Here is a 24,905-nt window from a genome sequence, read left to right as displayed (position 1 = left end):
CTGCAGTTTCCTTCCCTCTTCTGGCTTGGTCTCTGCTGAGACAGATACAAAACTGATCATAGAACTTGAATTTCCAGCCAAAATGCGATGCCCTTGACATGTAGAATAGCAACACAGTTTGCGTTGATTTTGCCTGCAATTTCGAAAACAGTATGTGCATTTAGGCCACTACTGCCTGTTTGACTATGTTCATATTTATCTGTGGAAACGTGGCCACTTGTGGACTCAGTGCATTCTGCTTAGAAATCATATAACCATAATATCAGCCTCTCCTATGTGATTGCTTAGAGCTATGAGAAGTGATAGGAAACCATTCCTGGAGTTGTAGTCCTTTATTTATCTTCTGGGTGGAAAATGTGTCTAGAATGGTACTCCCCATGTCAAACAGAACCAGGCTATGCTGTAGAGGCAAAAGGATTTCTCAGCTGCAGAGCATTGGTTAGTGTTCAAGAATGAGGCAATCATTTTGAGTAAGTGCAGAAACAGAAACTGCAACATCTCCTTTTCTCTCAGACCTAGATATTCCCTTTCAACAACAGAAATAGTTTTCTATTATAAAACTTTTGTGAAGAATTAATTTGGAAAACACACAGATGTGTGTTTTATTATTATTAATATGCAATTCTTAATTGCTAGGTTGATGACAAGACTTCATATAAAAATTTGTGGCACTTTGAAATGGTATTTGCATATGGTCTGATTAATTGATCTTCTTTGGGACTTAGTTTATGCAAATATACACCTGCCTTCCTCCTCTACAAAGGAAGTTAGGAAGCTGTATTTTGCAGTGGCATGTTAGTATTGCAAGGAAGCACTAACCCAGTTCACACTGGGAGGTATATCAAGACTGCAAAAGACTTTTTTTTTCTGAGTGTAAGCAAAATCAGTGCCATCTGCCTTGAAGTCATGGGAAAGTTGGCTTTGGTCAAAACCATGCTCATCTTGATTTCTTATGAAGTGAGTCAGAAATGAAACTTTTACATATTCAGAAATAGTTGGGAGAGGACCTTCTTTCATCCCCTCCAAAATGACCTGTGGGCACACTACAGAGGACATTGGAAGCTTGACAAATAAAATAGAGCAGAACTACACAGGGCAATAAATTCAGACTTGTCACTTGCATTGATTTTCCTATAGGCTAGATTTTTGGGGTCCTGGAAAGGTCTGCAATTATGGCCAGTCTGATGGGGATTTGGGAACCTGAACAAATTCCAGGCCTGTGTGTACAGTGACAATGACTTGTGATCTGTTTAGCTCCTTAGACAAGGTGACAGTTTATACAACATTGCTGCAGTAGCAACAATTCACACATATACCAATTTTTGTGGCAAGCCATTTGAAATACAGTAGTTTGAGAATGAAGTGACTAACCATCCTCTTTAATATATTCCAAACCTTTGTTTTCATCTTGCACTGAAATTGATACCTAGAATGAGTCATCTTAAACATCTGTTACAGGAGAGGCATTTGAAATTGTTTCTCAACTTGAAGAACTGGATTTATCATGGAACAGTAACATAGGTGGAAAACTATCACTCTTGACAAAAAAAATCCAGAAAGGATGCAAGTTAAAACTTCTGAAGATCACAGACTGTAACCTGACGGCAAAAGATGGAGAATCCCGTGGTATGTGTATCGATGTAGCTGGACTGTGGGTGGCTTCACGGAGATATAACCTGTTCGACTTAGACCATGGCTGTAGTGAGCTCAGTGTTAGTAGAAAGTTAATTTATTTCAGGCTCTGCATTATAACAGTGTTGCATTTTAATGCACTTTCTTTCAAGGAAGAAAGTTGTTCTCCCTAATCACAGGAGGTATGGTTGAGAAGAAAAATAGCTAGATCTAATCCGCAGTCTAGCTGCCTCGGTGGTCCAGGGTTGCTTGATCCTTTGAGACCCTGAGCAAATCATATACGCCGGGATTTCCAACACTGACTGCTTAAAATTAGGTAGTTAGCTGTGGGATGGGAAAGAAGGCCTGAGCAATGAGGATTTAGGCTGAGTCGGCAACCACTGACCATCCCTCCTCTCTTTCACCATAGCTTAATCCTGTGTCATCTTTGGATATGATTGTGTGTTTCAAAAGATACTTACTCCCTAAAGAGAAACCTCTATGCACTCATCTGCACTGTAGCAGGTGGTCCTTATGCAGCATAAAGTCGTATATATTTTCATTATAATTTTTTCTTTCTCGTACTTCTGATTTTTATTCCCCTGTATTTTCCTAGCTATCCTTGTATTTTTTTTCACCTTTATTTTGAGGCAGATTTTTTCATTGGTTTTCTTTATTCCTATCCAATCTTTGTCTTACTGTATTTTTAGGTAGAACAGGAACTTAGTAAGTCTAAACCACACATATAGGCAAACCTGCCTACCTCCTCTTGTTTGCCATGGTGCTATATTTTTCTAGGGTTCATCTGTATGTATTGCAGACAATTTCCAATTCTGTTATTTTCTTTTTTTTTTCCAGCTGAAATTCTAAATGTGATCCCAAACCTTGAAGTATTAGATCTCTCTATCAACAAACTCATTGGCTGCAGCATGAAGGTTATTGCTCAGGCTCTGAAAAATGTGCCAGGCTTGAAAGAGTTAAACTTGCACATGTGTGGATTCAAGCAAGGTTTAGACTTCATGTTCTGAAAGACTTTAATTCCGAATAAATTGTACATCTGAAAACCATTTAAGAAAGGCAATGAGGTGGGATTTTGCTGATGGTTTGGCAGTATTAATGGGCAATCGTTATTTGCTGTTTGAGGATTGAGAAAAGACTACAGAGACTTTCAGAAGGACTAGCATTTATCTTCCCTGAGCTCAAGCATGTGACAGTCAGTGGGGAGAGTCACCCTCCACACCATTTATCTGAGACACTTCTTAGGGTAGATTAGTGGCTCTGTGGACATGCTTCCTCTCTCCCCAGACAGAACAGACAAGGCCCAGACACTCTAGCTAACGTTTAACAAACTAATCCCTACTCTCAGGGGGAAATCCAAATTCACCATCATCACTTAATGAGTGTCTAGTGAAGCCATATGAAATGCGCTCATTGTCTGTGTCTCTCCCTAGTGGAGGTTTTATCCAGAAGACAAACCAACTGCCACTGATTATCACATCCAGTAGTAATTTCAGCAAAATGCTGAGGATTGACTGGATCTGGGGGATGAGCTGGCCTCACCTTCACCTGCTCTTTCAGAGAGGAATGGAGTTGCAAAGACGGGGGAGCTTTGTGGTATTACTGTATGTCTCCTGTGATTATATACTGAAGCTTAGTCTAAGAGCTTTGCCTGCACTACCTTGTGCAAACTTTGACGTTGAAGTAAATAAATAAATGCTAAAGCTGTGACCTGTGCTATTGTGGCAGCCGGTGACCAGGATGCTCCCTTTTCCATTTGAGACTCTGCTTTACAGCACCTTGCAGACCTAAGGAAATTAGACTTATCATGTAACAAAGAGATTGGTGGTGGCTTTAAAGACTCAACAGCTCATTTGGCCAGCTTGAAAAATCTTGAAGTCCTTGATTTCCACCAGTGCTGTGTAACAGAATAGGACATGACCATTTTGCGTAAGAACATATTGAGGAAATCCATTAAGAATGTAGGGTTTGACTTCTGAAAGCACTCAAAGGTGTAAGAGATTCCGCCTAACCTAGTGAGCCAGTTAATTTTTCTGTGTGCATTATCACAATATCTTGACATTGGTTTTTTTACTCTTTAGAACAATAACAATAAAATCCCATGACTCAAAGCCTATATTGCCTACGTCTTATTTTCCATGATAAAGAAAACAATTTGAAAAGCTACTGCTGAAGCACTGGGAAATACTGACTATTACTAATAGCAAACATAATTTATTTTTAATCTATTGACTAATAGAAAATAATAGCATTAATACAAAGGAGTTTCAGTTATCAGCAAAGACATTTAGAAATAACCCCCATCTCATTTAATGTTAAATTCCCTACTTCACCTACAAAATTTCAAAGGAAGCTGTGTTCTGACGACCTTCCACACAGTATGTAATACCTAATTTCTTAAACATTCCTACTGAAAATAAAAAGGCTATTTATGGACTAAAACATTACTCACCATAAATCTGAGTGTCAGAATTTGGCCTTCACTTTTGGATTGATTTATAAAGAGCAGAAATTATGTCAAGCAAGTATACAACTACATGTTTGTTTTGGATTGGTGACTGTCTAATAAATATTTCATGTTTTCACAGCCCAGGTGATACCTTTACTCTCCAGCCTTCAAGAGCTGAATTTATCCTCGAATAAAAATGTGGACGTCTCATCTGGACCTCTTCTGAGCAGGCTAAGGTTGTTACTGAAGTTGAAATCTGTGGCCATCAGCAATTGTGGTTTAGGTGAAGAGTCGTTTTCATCACTAGATAGGAATGGTTTTTTAAAGAGTGTCTATTCTCTACGTATCCTTGTGGGATAAGTACTTCATTCTCCACTGGCTGAACTCCAGAGACTATGGCTACATTATACCACAGGTCCCAGCTGAAAAAGCCTGTGATGAAACCGGTGCTTTGTGGGACCCAGCTGCAAGGGCAGGCCATTGTCTGTCTTCGCCCATTATACCTAACTGGATGAAGTCCTTTTAGTCTTTTGTCTGATAGCGAGCTTTTGTATACTTCCTAATTTGGGAAGAGAAAGGAAAACATGATTTTATATTATGCTGTAATTATAGTTTGGTTGTAACACTGCATTTGCAGTTTAATGGGGTAAAGTTCTGACTGAAGGTTTTTCACCTCACTGCTGGTGAAAGTTTCAGTAGAAACTCTCTGGAACAGAGTTAAGCATGGGGCAGTGGAGGAACTGAAGCAATGGCTGCATTAGTAGAAAAGAGACTGCATAGCTATGAAGAAAAGTCCGGTCTAACGTGGGACATGTAAATTCAGTCTCTTTTGCCTACTTATTGCAAATCCCAGTGGATTAGTGGCTACACTGTACTTTTGGTAAGTGTTCCATATGGCACATGAAACCTGAGTACCCCTAGGAGGGATCAGTTAGTTACCACAAAATGCACTTATTTTGTACTGTTTACTAGTGACATTGAAACCTGTAGTAAAATTTTACTGCCTTCAGCAGAAGCAGTAGAAAGCTAAATTGGTCTGAGGTCCCTGCAGGAAAAAGTACTGTATTTATATCATTACAATATGGAAGAGCGACATCATGGAAATTGGTGTTGTCAAAAGATACAGAGCATTTCACCTTGCATGGTGAGTTCACAGCAAGAATTTGCTGTCTTTAAATTCATACAAAATGGTTTAAAAACAAGCTGTTAAGTTAAATTGGCTTCAATGGGACAAGGTCAAGCCAATAACATAAAGACAAGAAACCCCTCCACAGAGTTCTTACAGATTCTGTAGGCAGGCCCTTCTTATATTCTTTATTCTGACTTTTATTAGGATGAAATAAGTCATTCTCCGCACAAGTAGGCAGCCTGTTAGAAGCCTGTTTACAGGTGAATTGTTGGTGAGCTGTCTATTGAAGCTGTATTGTTTTCTCTCAGTAAGCAGAAGTTGCTGGTCTTAATCTTTTCAGCTGAGGCTGCCCTTCACCTTCCTGAACTGGAGATATTAGACCTTTCCTGGAATAAGTGCATTGGTGGGAACTTAAAGCTGCTTTTGGGAGCACTAAAGCTTGCAATGGAGATTCAAGTGTTAAGACTGAGCAGCTGTAACTTGGTGGATGAAGATTTGGCCCTTCTAAGTACGTATAACATGGTATTTACTAACAGTCAAGGAGCCAGGGCATTCAGACCACAATTCAGAAGGCACTTGTTCTATGGGCTGAGCACGTTTTTGCGTAAATCAAATGAAAAGATGGAAAATTAAGCAATATTTTACCCAGAAAGGCTTTTTATTTTACTGAAGTCTGGCTGTCCTGTACATGCACAGTGCAAAAGTGTACAAAGTACAAAGAATCTTTTAGTAGTTTTAAGTATTAATACAAAAAGGCAGCACTTGGAAAATGTAGGGTTTGCATCTGTTTTTTATATCAGATGTTTAAACTGCCTGTGAGGAGTTTTATTTTATTCAGTTGCTGGCTCTGTGTCCAGTAATTTCTAGAAAATGTACATGCTGACAGGCAGTAATACAGGCACTATTAGCTCTCAGTCCATTAGGTGTGTTTCAGGGTGTCACACTACTGTAGAAGAATCAAATCAGAAATACTTTTGCCCATCTCTTAGCAGCTGCTGAGAAATACTGGAAAACAGAAACCTGATGATGGAATCAGTTCTAGGATCCCTTAAAAACCTGTTTAGTTTATAATCATCTTTGTGATTCTGTGGGCCTTACTCATGTGTTTTGAGTGTCTGAGACTGGCAATAGCTGCGTGGCAGTTATTAAGGCCCTGTAATCTGAAGGCTGGTGAGATGAAGCCTGAATATTTGTGACTTTATAAACACCACCCTTGATGGGTGTCTCCTTTGCCAATTGTACATTAGGGATCCCAGTTCCCTTTAGGGTATATCGGGACCATTACCCACCCACAGTGAGAAGTGGCTGTTGTAATCACACAACCTCATCTAGTTTTGCTTTCCTCTTTCTAAATCTTAGAATCATAGAATCATAGAATGGTTTGGGTTTGAAGGGGCCTTAATGATCATCTGGTTCCCGCCAGCCACAAGCAGGGACACCTTCCACTAGAGCAAGTTGCTCAAAGCCCCATCCAACCTGGCTTTGAACACTTGCCCAGGGATGGGGCATCCAAAACGTCTGTGGGCAACCTGTTCCAGTATCTCAGCACCCTCATAGTAAAGAATTTCTCATGTCTAATCTAAATCTACCCTCTTTAAGTTTAAAAACATTCCCTTTTGTCCTATCACTGCATGCCCTTGTAAGAAGTCCTTCTCCATATTTCTTGTAGGCCCCCTTTAGGTATTGGAAGACTGTTATCTCCCCTGTTGTCTCCCCTGAGCCAAACTCTCTCAGCCTGTCTCCATAGCAGAGCTGCTACAGCTCTCTGAGCATCTTGATGGCTATCCTCTGGACTCACTCCAACAGGTCCATGTTCCTCTTGTGTTGGGGGCCCCCTAGCTGAACACAGTACTCTGGGGGGGGGGGGGGGTGTCTCATGAGAGCTGAGTAGAGTGGGAAAATCCCTTCCATCAACATGCTGGTCCTGCTGCTGGTGATGCAGCCCAGCATATGGTTGGCTTCCCGGCCTGCAAGTACACACTGCTGGATCATGTTGAGCTTCTCATTAACCAACACCCCCAAGTCCCTCTCGTCAGGGCTACTCTTGATCCATCTCTGCCCAGCCTGTAGTTGTCTCCCTGTAAAGCTTCTCTGCCTATTTTAATTAGCACTGCATACAATTTCTATCCAACTGACTCAAAGGTTTTCAGGCTGTCATGCAATTTTAACCCTATACTTCTGTTCCTTTTGAATTGCCTGTGTTTTAAATGTTGTACACTCCTTCAGCTGTGATAAAAGTTTTTCTGACATCAACAGCATGTGATTTAATGTTGCTGAGGAGTTGAATCTTGCTGTTTGACTGCTGAAAAGTCTTAAATAATATGGTATTAAAATACTACTATTCTTACTTATAAGCTTTTAAGGCAGTTGTGAGGATGTATTAGTTGTGTTTGTGTCTGTAATTTCTTGCAGCATTGCTGACGCAGGATGGTCACCTAGCCAGATTACAGAAGCTGGATTTGAGTTATAATAACAATGTATCTGAGGAGGGATGGGTCATGTTCTGTCAAGGCTTAACAGTATTCAAAGAACTCTCAGAGCTGGACGTCAGTCTTCGCCCATCGTCCTGCCGTGACTGTGGGATGTGGTTCAGTGAGTTGTCAGCAGCATTGACAAAGCAACCTGCCTTGGCAGAACTGGGGATGCAAAGATGGGTCCTTTCAGAATTACAACGGGAACAACTGGAAAGCTTTAACCAAGACAACAAAAGAAACATTCGTTTTGACTGTTGATGGAGGTTGAAGGTTTCTGGAAGGCCTTTCACAAGCAGCACATGAACCAAGTATTATGTGTCTCTGACTTAGAAGACAGTCCAGGTTTTAGCTATCTCGTCTCATAAGAACTCCTGAAATAGTTCCACAATTATAAAAAACTTATTTAACCTTCTGCATGCGCAGATTATTCCATCCATTCCATCAAAAGGAGCGGACCAGCAGGTCGGAGGAGGTGATCCTGCCCCTTTGCTCTTGTGAGACCTCACCTGGAGTACTGTGTGCAGTTCTGGTGTCCTCAACATAAAAAGGACATGGATCTGTTGGAACAAGTCCAGAGGAGAGCCACGAGGATGATCAGGGGACTGGAGCACCTCCTGTATGAAGACAAGCAGAGAAAGTTGGGGCTGTTCAGCCTGGAAAAGAGAAGGCTGCGTGGAGACCTCATAGCAGCCTTCCAGTATCTGAAGGGGGCCTATAGGGATGCTGGGGGTGGACTCTTCATTAGGGACTGTAGTGATAGGACAAGGGGTAATGGGTTAAAACTTAAACAGGGGAAGTTTAGACTGGATATAAGGAGGAAATTCTTTCCTGTTAGGGCGGTGAGGCACTGGAATAGGTTGCCCGGGGAGGTTGTGAATGCTCCATCCCTGGCAGTGTTCAAGACCATGTTGGACGAAGCCTTGGGTAATATGGTTTAGTGCGAGGTGTCCCTGCCCATGGCAGGGGGGTTGGAACTTGATGATCTTAAGGTCATTTCCAACCCTAACTATTCTATGATTCTATGGTTAATAACATACTCTCTCAGATTCTCTGGGCCATGCTCACACTACTATATATGCTTAATCTTTGTGTTATGAATACCACAGTGACTACTGTCAAATGAGCAATGATGATTTCAGATGGACACACTGCAGGTTTGCCAAGAGCAGGAAGTGGCTGGGGTGTTTGCTAATGCAGGTGGCTGGGCAGTGTGAATGTGGCCTCATGTACGTAAGAAAAACGTCTGAAAATACTTGAAACCTCTATGTTCTAAATTTTAGTTTCTTCTCCCCCAAAACTTTTGCCTCTTTGTGAATCTGTAAAATTGTGAGATTTGGACAGCATCCGGACAACTCAGGATTATATATTAGTCCAGTAAGGAAAATACATAAGGAGCTGTTCTGCCTCGGCTCAGCCTTTGATGCCATCTCATAGTGTGGATGAGTCCTGTGTACAGAATCAACATAAAATCAAGTTGATCGGTGTCTTTGCAGGTGTCAGGGACAGGGAAAATGCTGTGGTAGGTTAAGTGAGAGAGATGTCCTGCTACCTTAGCACGGAAGTTTGTATACAGAGCAATCCAAAAGCATTCTGGGTAAGGCTATGCAAAGACTTCAGGAAACTTCAGGGATGCCCCTTCTCATCCTGAGCTGTTTCAGACTGCACTTTCTGTACAGACCCGTTTATGACATGCAGCACAAAAAAACCCCAAAACAAACCAACCCCAACAACAACAAAAAACAAACTTTCAGATGTAAGAGTCTGATCTACAGCGTATGAAAGCCAGTGGGAGTTCCCACAGTGCCTTCATGCTTCCCACATTCAGGATTAATCCATTAACCTTCACAACACCTTGTAACATAGACAATGTTCTTATACTCACCCTAAAGATGAAGGAAATAAGCAAAGTCTATTATTGAAAGCCACAGGGCATCTTCTAGTTAAGAGCACAGCGCCCTGATCTGTGACCAAGAACTGTTAGAAAAAGCACCAACTTGGGATGTGTAAGTAGTTCTTCCTTTTTTTTATTTGATAATTTATTTGGCATTTTTCTGTATTTGCTTAAACAGCGCTGAATTCCGGCATAGTCACTCGTGTCATGGAGCATGTTAACCCACAAGTGAGCTCAAAGACTGCAGTGGGATTATTCATTGGAAAGGTATTTTAGGAAGTAAAGAGATAAGATCTGCCCACTGGGTGAGGAGTCTTAGAGAAATCCCAAGGCAGCTTGAGGGATAAAGTACTGCTGAATTAGCTCTGAGTATATCTACATGCTACAGCAATCTTGTGAAGGAGAGGCACAAAGTTGCACTTTCTTAACTTGCTAGGACCCCTCTCATGCAGATGTACATCAATATTCAGTCTAGGTGACCCTTCCAACATCAGCTTCTGGCTGGTCAGGGTTATAACCAGCAGCTGAGCATGGTGTGATGATACCTCTCGATTGTTTAATCCATAGTTTTGTGTGAGGGTCTCCATGGACTCTCTGGTTCCAGTTTCAGTTCCACATGAAAAGTGTGCTTGGCTCCCGCAGCTCTCAGAAACATGAGGTGAACTGGAGTATCTTGGTCAGAGGTAGCTGGGAATTTCTGCGGTGTGGCATCAGTTATTTTCTACAGAGATCCTCAACTTCTGAAATGAAGCAAAGAGCCCCAGTTTCATACAGGGCTAACAAGAGAGACTGTCAATCAGAAACTTAAGCCAGGAGAGTGACTCTGATATGGAATTACCATCATTTCTGTTTAACAGCAGGACACCAGCCTCTTGATCACTTGCTTTTCTATGCCTTTCCTTTTCTATACCTGTCCTCCTCAAATCTGCCTTTAGGCCAACTGGGAAATTGATGCTTTATCTGCTCTGAGTCACAGCTTTCCCACTTGAAACTCTCAACTCTCTCCCTCTCTAATTCAGTAAAGCAGCTGACCCATGTTTAATATCTGAGATTTGTTGTAATCTTACTGACTGAAGTGGACTTCAGCATTGGGGTTTCTTGCTTTGACTTAGTTGGGTCCTCATTCTGAGCTCCAAAGCACAATATAGACTGTTTGCAACCTCACCACTTGCTGCTCATGATCACTTTCCCAGGCCTTTGCCTTCTCATGAGTCTGTCATATCTATTGTGCCATTAAAAAGCTTTTATTAAAGCACTTCTGTTAAATGTCCTGTCTATCTGCCAGTCTTCCTGGAAACCTTTCTTCCCATGATTTCCTCCTCTGCAGCCTCTGAATAATTCTTCTCTGTTTCTCTTTGCCTTCACTTAGGATGAAAAAATTTTGTAAGACACCTCCAAACAATCAAACCAGCATCAGTTACCTAGTAAAATGGAAAATCAAAACTGAGCCATCCCACTTTTCTGCACTCCCAGCTCTCTCCTGCCAGCAGGCGTGTTAATGGTGTTTCGGTATCCATTGATTCAAGAACCAAACAGAAATAAGGTCTGCATCTATGTAGCCGCAGCATTTAGAGAGCACTACCTGGAGGTGGAGCTCTAGGAAGAGCCGGGTCTCAGTGAGCCTTCACCACCTCCTTCCAGATGCCAGCACCTTCTCTAAGGCAACTCTGTCAAGGGGAGGGCCAGCAGGACTGCAGTTCTGACCAACCAGTTAAACTGAATAAAGAGGTCTGCTCCCACCCGCTTGTGCATTTTAAATCGCAGTGGCAGATCCCGGTGCTTCCCTATGCTTTATGTATGCTGCAAATGAAATTCTGGAGGGGTTTAAGGAGTCATCGAGCAATACAGAATAAAAACTAGAAAAGGACATCAGGTGTGTAGGCCAAACAGCTGTAAAGTGCTGTGGGAAGACATGGCTGCGTGTAAATTTGGCATACTAGAATTTAGTAAGGGGTATTTGTCATGGTTATTTTGAATAACAAAGGCGTTATGACACGGCAGGACCCAGAATCGTTGCTGAATATTGCATTCTGCAGACTCCCTGCTTTAAAATAAGCCTGTTGTACACAGGTGTTTTACAAACTGTCACCAAGCTACCTCAGAGATGAGCTGTGACACTAAGGATTTGACAGCTTGCAGTCATTCAAAATACTGTTAACTAAAGACTGTCAAAACATCAGAGAAGAGTTTTGCAGAAGTGTAGGGATACTCTCAGAACAGCTTTTACACCTCCGTAAGACAGGATGGAAAGGCAGGTTCCAGTAGAAATGCATGTGTTCTGCCTGCCTGGAATCATCCTCCGTATTTCCAAACAAATCAAATGAACTGCAAATGTTAGTGGTGTTAAAGGCATTAATAATACTACATACATTTTTAAATTGCTATCTACTCTGTTTCAGTTTGTGATAGAATCACAGGATGGTTTGGGTCAGAAGGGACCTTAAAGATCATCCAGTACCAATCCCCCTGCCACAGGCAGGGACACCTTCCACTAGACCAGGTTGCTCAAAGCCTCCTCCAACCTGGTTTTGAACACTTCCAGGGATGGCAGCCACAACTTCTGTGGGCAGGCTGTGCCAGAGCCTCACTAACGTCACTGTATTGAGTCTAAGCAAATGCAGTTCTTACTTTTCAGTGTACACAAAAAAAAAAAGACTCAAAACAACAGAAGCAGGCTGGCCAATTGGGATTTCATCTTTATAATTCAACACAAAGGTCAGTGTTTCCACATTCTTGCTTTCTTCTACTTGCCTGAATACAGTGATGAATAACCCAGGCTCAGGTGCATACCAGGTGGTGAACGCCTTCTCACTGTAGTAAAGAAAGATGGCACACAGCTGTAATGAAGAACTCAGATTTTGCAAAAGGGAAGTATCAATAAAATATAAATTAAAACAAAGGACCAAATAACTCCTGTATCTGATTGTCATCTTCTGTGATGACACTGATTATATTTTGTACTTTAGATCTATTATTTCTGAATTAGCAGTATGACAAAGCTCCTTGGGAAAAAACTTTGAAATCTATTTTTCTGGAGGTAAATTTCCTTGATTTTTTTTTTGTTTGTTTGTTTTTGAGGTTTACCATTTCTTTAGGCAGATATTTGAGACGATTGTCAGAAAGGCCAAACAGTTCACTGTGATAGAGGTATCCACAGATCTGTACTGGAATTTCATGCAAGTTTGTTTTGTAAAGTCTGAGCTAACAAAGGAACCGCAGCTTGCTGCAAACTACAAGAGAGGGGATTGTTACTTAAATCTAAGCTCAGAGGAGATTTCATCTCCCCCAGTTCTTTGCATATATCTTGTATGTGATTCTGATCCAAGTAGGGGACCTTCATAGGCCTCAGGCAATTTATGGGGATGCTTACAATCAGATTCTTCTCTATATGCGGTTCTTACAGATATTTTAGACTCAAGACCCCTGGCAAGACTGTTCACAGTTACTTGTTGGATAAATCATTATGAAAAATATCCTGTGTGTGACACGTGTGGGAGAAAGAGCTTCATTCTCTGGCACTTTATTCACTGGTATTTCTTGTATATCATACTGAAAACCAACAGAATCAGCTTTGGGCCAGTGACTGCCCCCTGCACTGGCCTCTTGGCTCTACTGAGACTCAGCCATCTCTGCTCTGATTCGGAGAAAACTCCAGGAGCAAACTCGCCAACAGAGTTTCAAGCTGACAAGCAGGTATTCTTTATTGCGGCGCCGGGAGACACGGGGGATAACTCCTAACGTGTGTCCCCGTATACAGGCCATCCTCATATATGAGGCTACACATGAATTCCATCATTTTCCATAAAGTTTCCCACATGCATACAAAAATGTGATGGTGGTCTGTAAGAGTCCTTTACTTCTCCCAACAATCTTCATGACTTCTGGCAGTCTTTGAAGCACCAGCTTGATTAACATTACAAACAGAGCAATCGTCCTGTCCCTACTTATCAGTTAGTTACTATCTACCATTGCAGGACCCTTAATATTGTTAATTCTGGGACTAACTTTTGGCCCCTGCATGTTTAACAAAGTGATTGCAATTGTGAAAGGTAGTCTAGAGGCCGCCCACAGCCTTAACAAACCTGCTCAAAACCTTCCTCTGGATTATTTATGTTGTTCTTTCTTTGCAGTGCAAGGCTAAGGGGAGGGGACAAGAAAAAGCGCAGTGCAACAGAAAGGAAGCTCTTGCCAGCCCATCATCCGCTGTTTCCACCCCCAGCAATGAGCAGCTCACACGAGTCCCAGCTGAGACTTGTTAAAGAGCAAGGCACAGCACTGGGACCCTCCGCGCGCTGACCCGGTCGAGCCGACTCAGTCCGGGCAGCGCTCCTGTTCTCAACGCTGGCCTGCCTCAGCAGCTGCTTTGGCTTTGCCAGGGCTCGGATATCGTGGGATTGCCTCGGGATAACCTCGGGACACAGCATCGGGAGCTCCGCCCTGGCCCGGCCCGGCCCCCCTCAGTCACCGCAGGGCGAGCTGCTTCTAGGCCAAACAGAGCACGGGGAGCGACAGCAGAGGAATATCACTGCTTAGAAAAGGGACAAAGAAACCTCGGAGAGCTTCGGAACCATGCAGGGGTGAGTGATATAAACCTTTTAATGAGCAGAAAGGGGTCTTACAGGTGCTGCTCTCTCCCACATATATACCCTTCTCTCTATGGGATATACATACCTACACTGCTATAGCCCATATGTGTACCCACCTCTCTATGGTATATACATACCTACACAGCTCTATCCCGTATATATACCCACCCCTCTATGGTATATACATGCCTACACTACTCTATCCCACACATATACCCACCTCTCTATCTTATATACATACCTACACTGCTCTATCTCACATATATACCCCCTCTCGATGGTATATACATAACTGCACTGCTCTATCCCACATATATACCCACCTCTCTATAGTATACACATACCTACACTGCTATAGCCCACATATGTGCCCACCTCTCTATGGTATATACATACCTACACTGCTATAGCCCACATATATACCCCCTCTCTATGGTATATACATACCTACACTGCTATAGCCCACATATATGCCCACCTCTCTATGGTATATACATACCTACACTGCTATAGCCCACGTATATACCCCCTCTCTATGGTATATACATACTAACTGTTATCCCACATATATACCACCTCTCTATTGTATATACATACCTACGCTGCTTAGCCCAATATATACCCACTCTGTATGGTATATACATACCTACACTACTATACCCACATATATACCCACCTCGCTATGGTATATACATACCTACACTGCTCTATCCCACATATATACCCACCTCTCTATGGTATACACATGCCTACACTGCTCTATGCCACATATATACCCACCTCTCTATGCTATATAGATACATACACTGCTATAGCCCACATATATACCCACCTCTCTATGGTATATACATACCTACACTTCTCTATCCCACATATATACCCACCTCTCTATGCTATATACATACCTAAACTGGTATAGCCCACATATATACCCACCTCTCTATGGTATATACATACCTACACTGCTCTATCCCACATATATACCCACCTCTCAATGGTATATACATATCTACACTGCTCTATCCCAAATATATACCCACCTCTCAATGGTATATACATACCTACACTGCTCTCTCCCACATATATACCCACCTCTCTATGGTATATACATACCTACACTGCTCTGTCCCACATATATACTCACCTCTCCATGGTATATACATACATACACTGCTATATCCCACATATATACCCACCTCTGTATGGTATATATATACCTACACTGCTATATCCCGCATATATGCCTCCCTATCTATGGTATATACATCCCTACACTGCTCTAGCCCACATATATACCCCCGTCTCTATGGTATATACATACCTACACTGCTATAGCCCACATATATACCCCCGTCTCTATGGTATATACATGCCTACACTGCTCTATCCCACATATATACCCATCTGTCTATGGTATATACGTACCTACACTGTTCTAGCGCACATATATACCCACCTCTCTATGGTATATACTTACCTATGCTGCTATAGCCTAAACATATACCCACCTATCTATGGTATATACATACCTACACTGCTATAGCCCACATATATACCCACCTCTCCATGGTATATACATACCTACACTGCTATAGCCCACATATATACCCACCTCTATAAGCTATATACATACCTACACTGCTATAGCCCAGATATATACCCACCTCTCTATGGTATACACATACCTACACTGCTCTATCCCACATATATACCCACCTCTCTATGGTATATACATACCTACACTGCTATAGCCCACATATATACCCACCTCTCTATGGTATATGCATACCTACACTGCTCTATCTCACATATATACCCACCTCTCCATGGTATATACATACCTACACTGCCCTATCCCACATATATACCCACCTCTCTTTTATATACATACCAACACTGCTATAGCCCACATATATACCCATCTCTCTATGGTATATACATGCCTACACTGCTCTCTGCCCCATATATACCCACCTCTCTATGGTATATACACACCTACACTGCTTTATCCCACATATATACCCACCTCTCCATGGGATATACATACCTACAGTGCTCTATCCCACATATATGCCCCCCTCTCTATGGTATACACATACCTACATTGCTATAGACCACATATATACCCACCCCTCTATGGTATATACATGCCTACACTACTCTATCCCACACATATACCCACCTCTCTATCTTATATACATACCTACACTGCTCTATCTCACATATATACGCCCTCTCTATGGTATATACATAACTGCACTGCTCTATCCCACATATATACCCCCCTCTCTATGGTATATACATACCTACACTGCTCTATTCCACATACATAGCCACCTCTCTGTGGTATATACATACCTACACTGCTATAGCCCACATATATACCCCCGTCTCTATGGTATATACATACCTACACTGCTATACCCACATATATACCCACCTCTCTATGGTATATACATACCTACACTGCTATAGCCCACATATATACCCACCTCTTTATGGTATATACATACCTACACTGCTATATCCCACATATATACCCACCTCTCTATGCTATATACATACCTACACTGCTCTATCCCACATATATACCCACCTCTCTATGGTATATACATACCTACACTGCTATAGCCCACATATGTACCCACCTCTCTATGGTATATACATACCTACACTGCTATAGCCCACATATATACCCCCTCTCTATGGTATATACATAACTAAACTGCTCTATCCCACATATATACCCACCTCTCTATGCTATATACATACCTACACTGCTATAGCCCAAATATATACCCACCTCTGTATGGTATATACATACCTACACTACTATACCCACATATATACCCACCTCTCTATGGTATATACATACCTACACTGCTCTATCCCACATATATACCCACCCCTCTATGCTATATACATACCTACACTGCTATAGCCCACATATGTGCCCACCTCTCTATGGTATATACATACCTACACTGCTATAGCCCACATATATACCCCCTCTCTATGGTATATACATAACTAAACTGCTCTATCCCACATATATACCCACCTCTCTATGCTATATACATACCTACACTGCTATAGCCCACATATATACCCACCTCTCTATGGTATATACATACCTACACTGCTCTATCCCACATATATACCCACCTCTCTATGGTATATACATACCTACACTGCTATAGCCCACATATATACCCACCTCTCTATGGTATATACATACCTACACTGCTATAGCCCACATATATACCCACCTCTCTATGGTATATACATACCTACACTGCTATAGCCCACATATATACCCACCTCTCTATGGTATATACATACCTACACTGCTATATCCCACATATATACCCACCTCTCTATGGTATATACATACCTACACTGCTCTATCCCACATATATACCCACCTCTCTATGGTATATACATACCTACACTGCTATAGCCCACATATATACCCACCTCTCTATGGTATATACATACCTACACTGCTCTATCCCACATATATATGCCCACCTCTCTATGGTATATACATACTTACATTGCTCTATCCCACATATATACCCCCTTCTCTATGGTATATACATACCTACGCTGCTATAGGCCAAATATATACCCACCTATCTATGGTATATACATACCTACATTCGTATAGCCCACATATATACCCACCTCTCTATGCTATATAGATACCTACACTGCTCTGTCCCACATATATACCCCCTATAGATGGTATATACATACCTACACTGCTATAGCCCACATATATACCCACCTCTCTATGGTATATACATACCTAGACTGCTATAGCCCACATATGTACCCACCTCTCTATGGTATATACATACCTACACTGCTATAGCCCACATATATACTGACCTATCTATGGTATATACATAACTACACTTCTCTATCCCACATATATACCCACCTCTCTATGCTATATACATACCTAAACTGGTATAGCCCACATGTATACCCACCTCTCTATGGTATATACATACCTACACTGCTCTATCCCACATATATACCCACCTCTCTATGCTATATACATTCCTACACTGCTATATCCCACATATATACCCACCTCTCTATGCTATATACATACCTACACTGCTATAGCCCACATATATACCCACCTCTCTACGGTATATTCATACCTACACTGCTCTATCCCACATATATATGCCCACCTCTCTATGGTATATACATGCCTACACTACTCTATCCCACATATATACCCACCTCTCTATCTTACATACATACCTACACTTCTCTATCTCATATATATACCCCCTATCGATGGTATATACTTATCTACACTGCTCTATCCCACATATATACCCACCTCTCTATGCTATATAGATACCTACACTGCTATAGCCCACATATATACCCAGCTCTCTATTGTATATACATACCTACGCTGCTATAGCCCAAATATATACCCACCTCTGTATGGTATATACATACCTACACTACTATACCCACATATAAACCCACATCTCTATGGTATATACATACCTACACTGCTCTCTCCCCCATATATACCCACCTCTCTCTGGTATATACATACCTACACTGCTCTATCCCACATATATACCCACCTCTCAATGGTATATACATATCTACACTGCTCTATCCCAAATATATACCCACCTCTCAATGGTATATACATACCTACACTGCTCTCTCCCACATATATACCCACCTCTCTATGGTATATACATACCTACACTGCTCTGTCCCACATATATACTCACCTCTCCATGGTATATACATACCTACACTGCTATATCCCACATATATACCCACCTCTGTATGGTATATATACCTACACTGCTATATCCCACATATATAACCACCTCTCTATGCTATATACATACCTACACTGCTATAGCCCACATATATACCCACCTCTCTACGGTATATTCATACCTACACTGCTCTATCCCACACATATACCCACCTCTCTATCTTATATACATACCTACACTTCTCTATCTCACATATATACCCCCTATCGATGGTATATACTTATCTACACTGCTCTATCCCACATATATACCCACCTCTCTATGCTATATAGATACCTACACTGCTATAGCCCACATATATACCCACCTCTCTATGGTATATACATACCTACACTTCTCTATCCCACATATATACCCACCTCTCTATGCTATATACATACCTAAACTGGTATAGCCCACATATATACGCACCTCTCTATGGTATATACATACCTACACTGCTCTATCCCACATATATACCCACCTCTCTATAGTATACACATACCTACACTGCTATAGCCCACATATGTGCCCACCTCTCTATGGTATATACATAACTACACTGCTCTATCCCACATATATACCCACCTCTCTATTGTATATACATACCTACGCTGCTATAGCCCAACTATATACCCACCTCTGTATGGTATATACATACCTACACTACTATACCCACATATATACCCACCTCTCTATGGTATATACATACCTACACTGCTCTCTCCCCCATATATACCCACCTCTCTATGGTATATACATACCTACACTGCTCTATCCCACATATATACCCACCTCTCTTTTATATACATACCTACACTGCTATAGCCCACATATATACCCATCTCTCTATGGTATATACATGCCTACACTGCTCTCTGCCCCATATATACCCACCTCTCTATGGTATATACATACCTACACTGCTTTATCCCACATATATACCCACCTCTCTATGGTATATACATACCTACACTGCTCTATCCCACATATATACCCACCTCTCTATGTTATACACATGCCTACACTGCTCTATCCCACATATATACCCACCTCTCAATGGTATATACATATCTACACTGCTCTATCCCAAATATATACCCACCTCTCAATGGTATATACATACCTACACTGCTCTATCCCACATATATACCCACCTCTCTATGGTATATACATACCTACACTGCTCTATCCCACATATATACCCACCTCTCTTTTATATACATACCAACACTGCTATAGCCCACATATATACCCATCTCTCTATGGTATATACATGCCTACACTGCTCTCTGCCCCATATATACCCACCTCTCTATGGTATATACACACCTACACTGCTTTATCCCACATATATACCCACCTCTCCATGGGATATACATACCTACACTGCTCTATCCCACATATATACCCACCTCTCTATGGTATATACATACCTACACTGCTCTATCCCACATATATACCCACCTCTCAATGGTATATACACACACTGCCTATCCAAATATATACCCACCTCTCAATGGTATATACATACCTACACTGCTCTCTCCCACATATATATCCACCTCTCTATGGTATATACATACCTACACTGCTCTGTCCCACATATATACTCACCTCTCCATGGTATATACATACATACACTGCTATATCCCACATATATACCCACCTCTCTATGGTATATACGTACCTAAACTGGTATAGCCCACATGTATACCAAACTCTCTATGGTATATACATCCCTACACTGCTCTATCCCACATATATACCCACCTCTCTATAGTATACACATACCTATGCTGCTATAGCCCACATATGTGCCCACCTCTCTATGGTATATACATACCTACACTGCTATAGCCCACATATATACCCCCTCTCTATGGTATATACATAACTACACTGCTCTATCCCACATATATACCCACCTCTCTATTGTATATACATACCTACGCTGCTATAGCCCAAATATATACCCACCTCTGTATGGTATATACATACCTACACTACTATACCCACATATATACCCACCTCTCTATGCTATATAGATACCTACACTGCTATAGCCCACATATATACCCACCTCTCTATGGTATATACATACCTACACTTCTCTATCCCACATATATACCCACCTCTCTATGCTATATACATACCTAAACTGGTATAGCCCACATATATACCCACCTCTCTATGGTATATACATACCTACACTGCTCTATCCCACATATATACCCACCTCTATAGTATACACATACCTACACTGCTGTAGCCCACATATGTGCCCACCTCTCTATGGTATATACATACCTACACTGCTATAGCCCACATATATACCCCCTCTCTATGGTATATACATAACTACACTGCTCTATCCCACATATATACCCACCTCTCTATTGTATATACGTACCTACGCTGCTATAGCCCAAATATATACCCACCTCTGTATGGTATATACATACCTACACTACCACACCCACATATATACCCACCTCTCTATGGTATATACATACCTACACTGCTCTATCCCACATATATACCCACCTCTCTATGCTATATAGGTACCTACACTGCTATAGCCCAGATATATACCCACCTCTCTATGGTATATACATACCTACAGTTCTCTATCCCACATATATACCCACCTCTCTATGCTATATACATACCTACACTGCTATAGCCCAAATATCTACCCACCTGTATATGGTATATACATACCTACACTACTATACCCACATATATACCCACCTCTCTATGGTATATACATACCTACACTGCTCTATCCCACATATATACCCACTCCTCTATGCTATATACATACCTACACTGCTATAGCCCACATATGTGCCCACCTCTCTATGGTATATACATACCTACACTGCTATAGCCCACATATATACCCCCTCTCTATGGTATATACATAACTACACTGCTCTATCCCACATATATACCCACCTCTCTATGGTATATACATACCTACACTGCTATAGCCCACATATATACACACCTCTCTATGGTATATACATAACTACACTGCTCTATCCCACACATATATACACCTCTCTATGGTATATACATACCTACACTGCTTTATCCCACATATATACCCACCTATCTATGGTATATACATAACTACACTGCTTTATCCCACATATATACCCACCTCTCTATGGTATATACATACCTACACTGCTATAGCCCACATATATACCCACCTCTCTATGGTATATACATACCTACACTGCTATAGCCCACATATATACTGACCTATCTATGGTATATACATAACTACACTGCTTTATCCCACATATATGCCCACCTCTATAAGCTATATACATACCTACGGTGCTCTATCCCAAATATATACCCACCTCTCTATGGTATATACATACCTACACTGCTCTATCCAACATATATACCCTCCTCTCTATGTTATATACATACCTACACTGCTCTATCCCACATATATATGCCCACCTCTCTATGGTATATACATACTTACATTGCTCCATCCCACATATATACCCCCTTCTCTATGGTATACACATACCTACACTGCTATAGCCCACATATATACACACCTCTCTATGGTATGTACATAACTACACTGCTCTATCCCACATATATACTCACCTCCCTATGGTATATACATACCTACTCTGCTCTATCCCACATATATACCCCCTATAGATGGTATATACATACCTACACTGCTATAGCCCACATATATACCCACCTCTCTATGGTATATACATACCTAGACTGCTATAGCCCACATATGTACCCACCTCTCTATGGTATATACATACCTACACTGCTATAGCCCACATATATACTGACCTATCTATGGTATATACATAACTACACTGCTTTATCCCACATATATGCCCACCTCTATAAGCTATATACATACCTACGGTGCTCTATCCCAAATATATACCCACCTCTCTATGGTATATACATACCTACATTGATATAGCCCACATATATACCCACCTCTCTATGGTATATACATACCTACACTGCTCTATCCCACATATATATCCTCCTCTCTATGTTATATACATACCTACACTGCTATATCCGACATATATACCCACCTCTCTATGGTATATACATACCTACACTGCTATAGCCCACATATATACCCACCTCTCTACGGTATATTCATACCTACACTGCTCTATCCCACATATATATGCCCACCTCTCTATGGTATATACATGCCTACACTACTCTATCCCACACATATACCCACCTCTCTATCTTATATACATACCTACACTTCTCTATCTCACATATATACCCCCTATCGATGGTATATACTTATCTACACTGCTCTATCCCACATATATATCCACGTCTCTATGGTATATACATACCTACACTGCTATAGCCCACGTATGTGCCCACCTCTCTATGGTATATACATACCTACACTGCTATAGCCCACATATATATCCCCTCTCTATGGTATATACATAACTACACTGCTCTATCCCACATATATACCCACCTCTCTATGGTATATACATACCTACGCTGCTATAGCCCAAATATATACCCACCTCTGTATGGTATATACATACCTACACTACTATACCCACATAGATACCCACCTCTCTATGGTATATAGATACCTACACTGCTCTATCCCACATATATACCCACCTCTCTATGGTATACACATGCCTACACTGCTCTATCCCACATATATACCCACCTCTCTATGCTATATAGATACCTACACTGCTATAGCCCACATATATACCCACCTCTCTATGGTATATACATACCTACACTTCTCTATCCCACATATATACCCACCTCTCTATGCTATATACATACCTAAACTGGTATAGCCCACATGTATACCCACCTCTCTATGGTATATACATACCTACACTGCTCTATCCCACATATATACCCACCTCTCTATGCTATATACATACCTACACTGCTATATCCCACATATATACCCACCTCTCTATGCTATATACATACCTACACTGCTATAGCCCACATATATACCCACCTCTCTACGGTATATTCATACCTACACTGCTCTATCCCACATATATACCCACCTCTCTATGGTATATACATGCCTACACTACTCTATCCCACATATATACCCACCTCTCTATCTTACATACATACCTACACTTCTCTATCTCATATATATACCCCCTATCGATGGTATATACTTATCTACACTGCTCTATCCCACATATATACCCACCTCTCTATGCTATATAGATACCTACACTGCTATAGCCCACATATATACCCAGCTCTCTATGGTATATACATACCTACACTGCTATATCCCACATATATACCCACCTCTCTATGGTATATACATACCTACACTGCTATAGCCCACATATATACCCACCTCTCTATGGTATATACATACCTACACTGCTCTATCCCACATATATACCCACCTCTCTATGGTATATACATACCTACACTGCTCTATCCCACATATATACCCACCTCTCTATGGTATATACATATCTACACTGCTCTATCCCACATATATACCCACCTCTCTATGGTATATACATACCTACACTGCTCTATCCCACATATATACCCACCTCTCTATGGTATATACATACCTACACTGCTCTATCCCACATATATACCCACCTCTCTATGGTATATACATACCTACACTGCTCTATCCCACATATATACCCACCTCTCTATGGTATATACATACCTACACTGCTATATCCCACATATATACCCACCTCTCTATGCTATATACATACCTACACTGCTATAGCCCACATATATACCCACCTCTCTACGGTATATTCATACCTACACTGCTCTATCCCACACATATACCCACCTCTCTATCTTATATACATACCTACACTTCTCTATCTCACATATATACCCCCTATCGATGGTAT

The 24,905-nt window shown here is 41.2% G+C and overlaps 1 protein-coding gene across 1 annotated transcript; it reads left to right on the top strand.

The window, feature by feature from the left end:
* Positions 1-1,451: 1,451 nt before the first annotated feature.
* Positions 1,452-8,108, top strand: LOC133219548 (leucine-rich repeat-containing protein 31-like; the record flags this gene model as incomplete). The annotated part of the gene is given in 6 exon segments (XM_061366953.1): positions 1,452-1,626; positions 2,470-2,619; positions 3,391-3,558; positions 4,218-4,394; positions 5,548-5,715; positions 7,620-8,108. Coding segments are annotated over 6 exon segments (1,158 nt in total), but the record flags the coding sequence as incomplete, so codon positions are not given.
* Positions 8,109-24,905: the final 16,797 nt, after the last annotated feature.

The sequence above is a fragment of the Neopsephotus bourkii genome, unplaced genomic scaffold, assembly GCF_033783945.1.
Source record: "Neopsephotus bourkii isolate Nb327-2 ecotype Australia unplaced genomic scaffold, CSIRO-AGI_Nbou_v1 NB_1369, whole genome shotgun sequence".
NCBI classification, from domain to species: domain Eukaryota; kingdom Metazoa; phylum Chordata; class Aves; order Psittaciformes; family Psittacidae; genus Neopsephotus; species Neopsephotus bourkii.
Note: the sequence above shows the minus strand (reverse complement) of the source record. Positions and strands in the feature narration are given on the sequence as shown.